Source organism: Miscanthus floridulus, chromosome 9 (genome assembly GCF_019320115.1).
Source record: "Miscanthus floridulus cultivar M001 chromosome 9, ASM1932011v1, whole genome shotgun sequence".
NCBI classification, from domain to species: Eukaryota; Viridiplantae; Streptophyta; class Magnoliopsida; order Poales; family Poaceae; genus Miscanthus; species Miscanthus floridulus.
Genome location: NC_089588.1, coordinates 69,040,736 through 69,051,207, shown reverse-complemented (window position 1 = coordinate 69,051,207; position 10,472 = coordinate 69,040,736). Strand labels below are relative to the sequence as shown.

General features: G+C 40.9%; 1 protein-coding gene across 5 annotated transcripts; it reads left to right on the top strand.

Annotated features, from left to right (window-relative positions):
• Positions 1-7,000: 7,000 nt before the first annotated feature.
• On the top strand, positions 7,001-10,254 carry LOC136482101 (uncharacterized). Of its 5 annotated transcripts, none has more exons than XR_010764956.1 (7): positions 7,001-7,125; positions 7,527-7,613; positions 7,693-7,779; positions 8,527-8,679; positions 8,765-8,819; positions 9,811-9,904; positions 10,139-10,254. XR_010764956.1 is itself a non-coding variant. In XM_066479348.1 (7 exons), exons 4-7 carry the CDS (start codon positions 8,603-8,605, stop codon positions 10,146-10,148), a joined length of 327 nt encoding a protein of 108 aa, XP_066335445.1. In that variant the 5' UTR covers positions 7,001-7,125; positions 7,527-7,613; positions 7,693-7,779; positions 8,527-8,602; the 3' UTR covers positions 10,149-10,193. The 5 variants fall into 5 exon arrangements, 1 of the variants encoding a protein (XP_066335445.1); XR_010764955.1 differs by having other exon boundaries at positions 8,765-8,830; XR_010764953.1 differs by having other exon boundaries at positions 8,765-8,876.
• Positions 10,255-10,472: the final 218 nt, after the last annotated feature.

Genomic DNA, 10,472 nt, shown 5'->3' with positions numbered 1-10,472 from the left:
TCTTAAGGTGATTCAATAGTTATCTAGGTCAAACAATTCAGTTAAACAAATCTATCCAGAAAGTAAATAATTAGGACAGCAAACTTCTAACAACCAAAACTCTTAAACCCTAAGGCCTATGACTATGAACATTTAACACTAGGTATATTAGCAAGTTATCTACAACTTTGTTATTAACAAGTTTTACAACAAACATCATTATCAACATAAAATCATCCACTGAACCAAAACTATACATGCGACCATTTATTTGAATTATAAAGCAATAATTAATTACTTGCATACAACCAATTGCTTCCAAGCCTTACTACTAACTTCAACAGTTCATGTTTTAATCAAGTTACATATTTTTATCCCTATATTTTTCCTCAGAAAATGCCATTTATTAATAGATAAATAGAAATATCATATTTTAATCAAGTTTACTGCAAGCTTAATATTTTTCCTAGCTAGAGAATATAAACACAAGACTAACAAAATTGGAATCATAATTTTATCACATTTCTAGCTCAAGATATATAATTTACAAGATTGTAAACATTCAAAAAGCATTTATATAAATACATTTTAATCCCCATGAAAAGTACTAGAATTTGTACATTTCATTTTTTTATAAAATACTACACTTCCTAAGGAACACAACAAAATTTGGTACACCAAAAATGGACCTCTACAACTCAACTTATGATTTTTCAAAGTTAGGACATAAATCTATGAAAAAATAATAGAAACCCTAAACTGCTCTCACTAACATCAGGGACCCACAAGTCAGCAGGGTCCACCTGTCAGCGAGCCAAAGCAGAGCACGGCGGTTGACCGGTGTTATCTCACTGACGGCGAGGTCTCTGGCCAAACCAAACAACGTGGTGATCTACTCATAGAGACGCATGGTGGAGGCGCGAATGCACAGAAGCCACCTCATCGCCGGCCATGGCGGCACGGCGGCGTTGCTCACTGGTATGCCAGCTGTCTCCAGCCACGGCAAGGCTCGGCGAGAGGCGCGCAAGCTCCATAGTGATGATACGACACTATTGCAGCTACCTAGGCTAGGCAAGGTGCTCTAACGAGCTCTGCCCGTGTGCACGGTGGTGCAGCGGCGCTGCGTGTCGTGTTCCGCACCAACAAGACAACAAATCTTAGTAATGTCATGCCATCGGCTAGACTACATCCTAACCAAGCCCTAACATGACAAAGGTGAAGGAATGCGCATGCAAGCTCAGCAGCGACGAGCTCGCCGTGGAGGCGGCCATGGGAGCCAAGCTCTCTGGCGAGGACGGGAATGGCAATTTCACCGCCACCGTAGCTCATCCGACGCTGCAACCAAGTCGAGGAGGTAGAGGGGAATGCAGCATAGCTGTGGGCAAGATGGAGGTAGTAATGGCATGGTGGGGCAGGCACTAGGCGATGGGGGAGGGGTGCGGGTGCTTGGCGATGCTCGGTGGTTCTGCGGCGAGCGTGGGAGAAGGCAGTGGAGAGGGAGACAGTGGGCGCGTGAGTGCAAGAGAGGGCACGCAGCTTCGCAGATAACGGACTCTAGCATGCTGTGGCAAGGGCTAGGCATTGGCTAGCAGTGACCACATGGTGGCCTGCCTCTGCCCGTGGTCGGCCATGACCTGGCGCGGCGCGGTGTTCTGTAGAGTTCAAAATCTGGGCTAACGATGCTATTTCAACCCCTTATAAATCCTAAACGGTGGCGGATGAGTGCACAATGTTTAAACAAGTTTTGTAGATCTATGTACCAGCTACAAATTTGTTTTAGAACTCAAAGTCTAATTCTCAATGGTTAGGAAGAAAAATCAGCACAAATTCGAGCCTGTCAAACTGTAAACTCAAAAAGGACTTAGCAAAATTCTAAGTGCTAAAAACAGTGAAACCTTGATTCTTGTGAGCTAAATTCAAGCATGTTAGGAGCTGAACTAGCCTATGACCCAACAATAAAAGTTGTTGCTCTACTCAAATACTACAATTTTGATTTAGTGAACACATCCATGCAAAGTCTCTATGACCTAGTTCAACCTAGGTCAAACATAACACTTTCAAATGATGACTTACACAACAGCTATGACTTAGTGACCAAACTAACCCTAGTATTGAATACCATAGTTGTTCATAATGACATTCTAAACATGGTTAAGGTATTCCTAAGGTCACACAAGAATTTCATACATTGGTTACATATTTTACTTCCCAGGTCAACATGCATATCATCACTTAGGAGCTTAATTAGACAAAGTGGTCTACATGAACATTGTTCCATTAGTCATCCTAAGTGTAGCTAGGCTGTTTTATTGACCAACATCAACCACTTACACTTATTCACACATGATCATAAGAATACTCATAAGAAAACATGAAATAACAAGGCATGTTTCACATGTTTCAGTTGTATGTTTCATATGTAAAAGCTCATATATGAATGCTTGATGATTATGCTCATGCAATGCAAGTCAAATTATGCAAGCCTAACACCTAGGGTGTTACAACTACCTCATAGGTGCGGATGAATGTGAACAAAACTGTTTTTCAATAATCATTTTCAATTATTGGCTTCTCGCGTAAATAACCATTTCCTCTCAATCATTTTTGTACATACAGGTCTCCTAGCCTAAGTCTAGTTCTTGCATCCCTTGATCATCAGAGTGCTCTGGATGATGATGATGTAATCCACAGCATGGCTGCATCTCCATCTCCATCTCCATCTCCTACAAGGCGGTCTCCCACACCACCGCCTCCCATGCAGTAGAGGCATAAGAGGAGGTCCCCGCCCCTAGTGAAGTCCCCATTGAAGAAGAAAGGCAGCCATAAAACAAAGCCCCCTTCGGAGAAGCTGCCTTACGAGAAGTCCAAAGAGGAATCAGAAGCAGCGGCACAAAAAGATTTGGATGCTTTCTGGAAAACTGTAAAAGATGCATGTGAAGCAAGGAGAAACCCATAAAAGCCACATTTCACCCTACCTCGACAAGAACTAAGGAGAAAAGTCACTAAACGCGAGAAACTGTTGCGTGAGAGAAGGAAGCCCTTGCCATTATTGGACTATGAATGCTCTCTCAACAAGTCATATAAGGAGTCCTAGAAAGTGAAGAGAGCAGGGAAAGATGTTGCACAACTTGGGCAGCAATCTTTGCAATCTATCAACCCGCTAGTTGTTGAGGATGATTGTACAAACGCACAAGGTAGTTCAATCGATTTAGAGCAACTCAATGGCTTCATGGACATAACAGGTTTCACACGGGAACAACTCATGGAGGGAGCATCGATACCAACAGCCAAAGTTGATCTATTCTAGACCTATAAGTATGACAGGAGTCTTGTCAACCCTAAGTCATGGCCATCACTGGGTATCCAAATGTTCTTGTTAAACAAGTAGTACTTAGATGCGTGTGCGAAGAAAGAGGCATGGCTTCTTGCCAGAGTTAGACTAAAGCATTACTAAAATGGCTATGACCTTATACATATTGAGTTCAATGAATTAGACATTATACTTTTTGAGTTCAATGAATTACACCAATTATTACACCAGGACGCTCTCGACAAATTTCTCCTTAGCTGCGGGTGTCTGTAAGTGATTCTTTCTACAATTGAAGTAACTTGCATCCTATTTTGTTGTCTATATATAGTTATCCTCACACTATATATATTCTTTTGTACTATATATATGCAGATATGAGATGTTGAAACTAAAGGAAAAAGGGATGACTGATGTTGGTTTCATAGATCCGAGTCGCACATTCAAGGACACGGTTACTCCATATGTTAGATGGCGACCTCAAGTGGAGAAGAATCTATTGAGCTTCTTAGATTACCAACATGACAAGACACTGATACTCTTCCCTTACAACTTCAAGTGAGTGTTAATGTCTTGTGCACATTTTATTTTGCTTACTCCATGTTGACTTTAGTTAATGAGTTATGCCTACGTATAAACATGCAGCTTTCACTAGATACTGCTGGTCATCGATATACCCAGGAGTCATGTAAAAATCTTTGACTCAGCCAGAAAACCCCGAGAAGATTACCAAGATATGATAAAACCCCAAGAAGATTACCAAGATATGATAAATATTCTGCAGTAGTAATTTTGGTCTCGCACACTATATACTCTCTTATGTCGTTTTATTGATATAACTCCATTTATTTATTTTCTTGGGCAGTGCTTGGGCTGCGTTCGCTAAGAAACACCATAATGGTAATTGGACCATGCCTCTAGATATAGTCCAATACCCAGTAAGTACTAGCTAGGTCACTATATCTTTATTTATTTCAATTCATTATTACCATGCTTCATTGGTTGATGATGAATCTTTTTCTCGTAAAGTAGTGTTTGAGGCAGGGATCGGGGAACAACTTATGTGGATACTATGTTTGCGAGTTCCTCATGCAGTACTCAATGAAAACAAGTGAAGAGATCCTCGAAGTACGTAAAAAATATACATAATTTATTTATTACCATTGTGTTGATATATATAATCATATATATTCATACTTTTACTTTTATTTGAATTAAAGGTTGAATGGAGGAAGCAAAAGGTCCTGCGAGCTGACTAGATTAAAGCAATTCAAGAGCGATTGTCAGTATTTCTTATGAATGAGGTCATAGATCCCAAAGGCGAGTACTACTATGACACAAAAGAAATATTACCTACTAGCCATAGGATTGGATATTAGGGTTGAATGAAATCCCAAGAACATAAGTATAAGCTTTTTGTGACTTTATTATGTACATATTCCATGCATGTACAATCTCTTGAAATATTTGTGTGTATATATATAGTTTCATACATTTTAGTGTGTTATTTATGTATAATGCTCGAACCGAACATGTATATATGAACGTATATTTTGCGGCGTATAATTCATATACGAAAAGCTAATTGAAACTAAAAAGAATTGAATAAAAAAGAAACCATAAAAGGAAAAGGAAAGAAATAGAAAAATAAAAGGAACCTTTAGTACCGGTTGGAAACATCAACCGGGACTAAACGTGCCAGCCCCGAGCAAGGTCTGGCGGCCCATTTAGTCCCGGTTGGTAATAGCAACTGGGACTAAAGGTTCACTTTCAGTACCGGTTCCCAGAACCGGGACAAACGGGAGCCTTTAGTCCCGGATTTGCAATCCCGGTTGGGAAACAGGGACTAAAGGGGGTTTCCCAACTGGGACTGATGCTCAGTCCTGCACTAGTGGCATCAGCTCACCTAAAACAATGGTATATTCAAACCAGATAAACAAAATACTTTTATGGATCTACATATGTACCTATCTTATAGTTTGCATTCAAATCCAATGAGGTAGAGGGATGAACTAATCCTTCACTTATCACATAACAATGAAAAATCTTTTGAATACACATTACAAAGAGCACGATTGATAAGTAAAGCACTAAATGAGTGATCTCTTGATGCATACATGGCCTATATCAATCCTTGCATACCATGAAGGTTTGACCAATGCATCATGTCGATCAAACAAAATCATACCTACCTTTGAAGCCAACTTGTAGAGATGTCTCTAACGAAGTATTCTTGCCACCCCATTCCCTTCACCTGTTATATAAACAAACACAAATGTGGGTGTGCTAATATTGTTTCTTCAAGCAACAGACGAAGACATATGCTCCCCTAGATATACATTGGTAGGGTTAAAATTCATCTGATTTTTGACCTGATAACTATAAGGCCCTTATACAAAGAAGAATACACATCACATATATACCTAACAACCATATCTCCAATATATAAGCAAAAACTTAATACTTCAATCATAGTTGCACAACTTGTTGTATGGACTAATCAGATGGACTGCCATTCTAACTCTACACCTATTTGAAGATTCAAGCAACAAATTACTACTCTTGACAAAAGATGAAACAGAGATAATTTCGAATTGAAGCCCTTGTGAGAGCATGGAAAGCTTAGTACATGAGATGCTTCAGCTAAATCAAACAATATTGAATCTAAGTTGTTATATGTACCACTACTCTAGAAGCCAGTGAAAATAGAGGCTTCTCTAGAAACAGAGTATTTCTAGAGGCGTCTAAAAGCACAACCATGTCTATAAATAATTTTTTTGAGACAGACCATCTCTGAAACTTTTAGAGACAGTTTTTTGATTAAGCTGTCTCTATATAAAAAAAGAGGCGTCTCTGAATATTAGTGTAATGCACCGGAAGTATGGGCAAAGATATATCTGGTTTCTAGAACTAATCTGCAGAAACAAAACCGGTACAGACAACATAAAACATGCTTAGAAGTGACGCCATCAGCACGCAAAGAAAAGAATCCGGTGGTCACTCTGAGTTTCAGCCTGCGTCTTGTATTATATTTAAAACAGAAAGATAGGTGTCACAACTGAGAAAATCCATGGAGCTAGTATAATTTCCCTTTGAGTTCACAAAGCTTCTTATAGAACCTCCATGAATCTGGTGAGCATGAAAAATCCTCTAAGGGTCACCTCCTGAATGGCTGAATCCTGCTATACTGAAATAAATTGACAATTGAGCAAAAGGAACGATGGGTTCATTGGATGGGTTCCCATCCACGTCCCACGATACGTATCTCCCCATTTTTTTTAAGATTATCCCCCAGGTTCTCCTAGTGCCATTCTTGTCACTTCCTTTGGATGCCGTGCTGATATTCCCTCTGCATCTCGCTGCAAGATAACTCTACAAGCCACTATATATATGACACGAGCTAGTTCAATATTTACAGCAAACAGTCGAGCCGCCCCTAGCCTTAATTGGCACATAGTTGGCATAGGCCCCTAGGAAAGACACATTTACCTATACAAGCCCGAACGGGTTTCTCGAAGGAACCACCGTCCACATCACCCGGAATGTTTCTAGCCGTTGGATCTTCGATCGTGCGGTCCAGATCACTTGGCCCAGATTCTGTTGATAGCGGCTTCTCCCGCTTCTCCTTGGCTTCTCCCGCTTCTCCTCTGCTTCGCCCGCTTCTCTTTATAATCCATAGAAGCAAATATAAGATCAGCTTCCGCTTCTCCTTAAAAAAAAAGCAACCGTATCTCTCCCCATCCTTTCCCTCGTTCTCTCCCGACGTGCCGGCGACCAGGGCGCCGGCGCCCCCGCAGGCGGCGCACCGACGGCCCCCTTCCCCTCCGTTCTCTGCGCTGGTGAGTCCCGATAGTCTCTGCTCTTCCCCTCCCTCTCTCCCCATCTCTACCAACGCGAGCGCGGGCAGGGCGACGGTGCGGTCGCCGGCCCTCGGCGCAGCGGCGGCCGTCCTCCTCCTCCACGCCCCCTCGCGCCGCACGGCCGGGGCGACCGCGACCACACTGGTGGCCGGCGGCGCGGGCACCCACACCGCTGCCTCCTTCCGCCAATTCGCGTGTGTTCTTGTGCTCTACGAAACCCTAGCAGCGTCACGAGCCGCGGACCGCGCACGACGGCCGATACGGATGCAACTGGCCTCTCCCTCGCCTGCAACGCTCGTACATCTGCTATAGCATGCAATTGCCTAATACATCTGTGATTTTTAATGTCTTCATGGCAATACATTTCGGTTGGCATGCAGGTTCTGCTGGTGCTGTGTTTGTAAGGACTTCATCAGCTACAGCGCCCCAAGCAGAAGACTACTCATTAGTGCTTTCTGGGAGTACAGGCAATCAACAAGCAATATTTACTTATCGCCTACCTTTCATCATTTATTATTTGTCTCTTATTTTCTTAAGTCCTTTCAGATATTGGAGGATTGCAGTTGTGGGCAGATTTCAAAAAGTGAGCAGCTCACCTTCTACCATCAAAGACCATGGCCGAGTCTTACCAAGGTTAGTCACAATGTGCACCCCTCAGGTTCTTTGATGTAATGATGCAATTACATTGTCGTTTAGGTCTCTACACAAAAAAACATAAAAGCCAAACATGATGCCTGGTTGACCGCTAGGTTTTGCTGTCATACACTAAAAAATTATTTACGATAAAATGATAAAACTTTACATGAGGTTGATTGATTATCTTATTGTGCAGTCTAATGCTTCCTATTTTTCTTTGAAATGCCTCTAGAATGATTGGGATAGTAATGTCTTCGTGTACACGGAAGCCTTTGCCAACTTCCAGTTTCTCTCAAAATCTTTTATGCATTCTAACTGCTGTACTTTTACGTGCCTCAGGTAATTCCTTATCCTCCAAAAGGGAAAAAAAACTAGAGCAGAATGATATCCTATTCTCAGTACTCTGTTAGCTGAGCAAGTATCAAGAGAAATTAGTAATAATTATATGCTGATTCTTTTGCCAGCTTAGGCCAGTATGTCCTGCAAGCTGTTTACTGCGGTTCTCTTAACAATGGGCAAAAACTCACCTGCTTTGACTTATTCATAGTTCACAATGCGTTAGTTGGACAGTTAGTATTTTGTGACATGGTGCACAAAGCAGCTTTATTTGCTGCAATACTGCATCTAATGTGTATTGTAAGCTACATTAAATTTCGCTTCGTAGATATATCAGTGCATCGATCTTTTCTGAAACCTTATTCATCGTCTATGTGGTTGTTTGATAATATCATCTCTGTATTTCAGGCCCAAAGGAGCTCACTGGTGCTGTTGATTTGATCAGACACTACAAACTGCTGCCACACCATGAAACATCTTCACAATGTTGTGCCTTGGAATTTTTTTCGGTGTTATAAATGCAAGGCCTTTAGCTAGAGATTTGTTTATGGCATGTGTAAGGTGATATATGTTTTTGGTTTACCACTGCTACCTCAACTCCATAAATTTCCTTGAACATTGCTGAAAGCCTCTCATTTGCTTGCAGACATTCTAAGCATCAAGAACTGAAGGACTTCTCTTTATCGATTGGGATACTTCAGGTCGGTTGCAAGTGAGTTTAGGATGATTTATTATGATTATGATGCAGAATTTATCATGTGAGTATGCTATTGCTCCTTTGTTGACATTTAGATGACAGAAATTTACAGTAATTTGGTTCTGACTAAGGTTAATGTGTGAATGGTCACAGCTGATGCAACTAAACCATATTATGGAATTGCATGTCTGAAAGTTTATTCGATATAGTGCTTATCAATTCAGTCAGCATGGAGCCTATATTTTTGCACCACTGTGTGGGTTTTGTTGTCACTTGTCAGCTCACAGGCCTTAGTCATATTCAACTTCATGCATAAATAATTGTCTATGGGTGACCTACAACTGGCTAATGCTGAATGTTTTATTGGGACTCTCTATTTTATTTTGTTCTTGGTGAACTGGCAGTTTAGGTTTACTAGACTTTCAGTTAGACAATCAGGTAAGATACTAGATTCACATAGGTTGCCACCTTGTTGTGAAAATAAGGAGAGATGTGACTGCCATTTACTGAATTCTTTCCTGAAGATAGTTCTAGGGTGAAACCATGTGCAGGTTCCTACTAAATAGTTATATCTTCGAGCACCCACATCATGCGAAAACAACGATGCTTGGATTAGGCAGTGCTTGGATGAAAAATGCTAGTCTGATGCCTCTACATCTCTATAGGACGACAAATACTTGGTAGTGATAATTGATCGTCCGAGTTTCTCTTTTCACAGTAAGACAGCAAAAGTGTACTTAGATTGGTAATTTGTATACACAACCCCATCATTATTATTTTCTCCAGTTGACCTTATGCCTTCTGTAGTGGTGTCATGAGATTTCTTTAAGGGGGCCTTCTTTAAATACAGCATAAAACAAAGATATAGTTTTATCAGCCTTGTTTCGCCTGCACTGTAACAGAATTGACTGCTGTGTTTCTACTTACAAACAACCGTTGTCCATTTCCTTGGTCCATTTAGAGAATTATCAACAGAATTGTTTCTTTCTCTGCAGAATTTCTCCTGGAATGGCTGATTTGGTTAATAAGCTAAAAGCTACGAATGTTGATGTATTCCTTGTGTCAGGAGGCTTCCGACAAATGATCAAGGTAGGTCGTGTAATATCATGCACTGGTTCGTTCACTCTGCCTTACACTCAATTTTTTTATGGTCACATGTTGACCATATTTGAATGCCAATGATGATGAAAATAAATATCTTTTTCCCTGCACTATGGCATATGATCGTTTCTGTGATTTACAGGCAAAGCTATTGCCAAATGGACAGGATAATGTCAATGTTTCGTTCTGTAAATTGATTGATCTGGACTATGGATTTCGCAGGAACAACTAAACATGTCTTATTCTTAGAACCATGACTGGGACTGTTCCATTTGAGAAAGCATTGTCAGTCAGGCAGTCTTCAATGAAGAGTGCCTCGAGAAGAGGCCACCAAGGTAACGTCGCTTTATTCTGAACTCCATGTTAGTCTATATGGTACCTGGTATTTTAGTGTCCTTGGTATGTTATCTCCGAACTGTCACCCTGTGCCATGACGAGAATCTATTACTAAACTTATATAATCCTTATTATTTAGCCTAATCTTAATTCTTATAATGCTCTTGCAGTGTATTTATTCAGCATGTATGTTTCACAGCCAGTCGACGCGTGCAAAGGC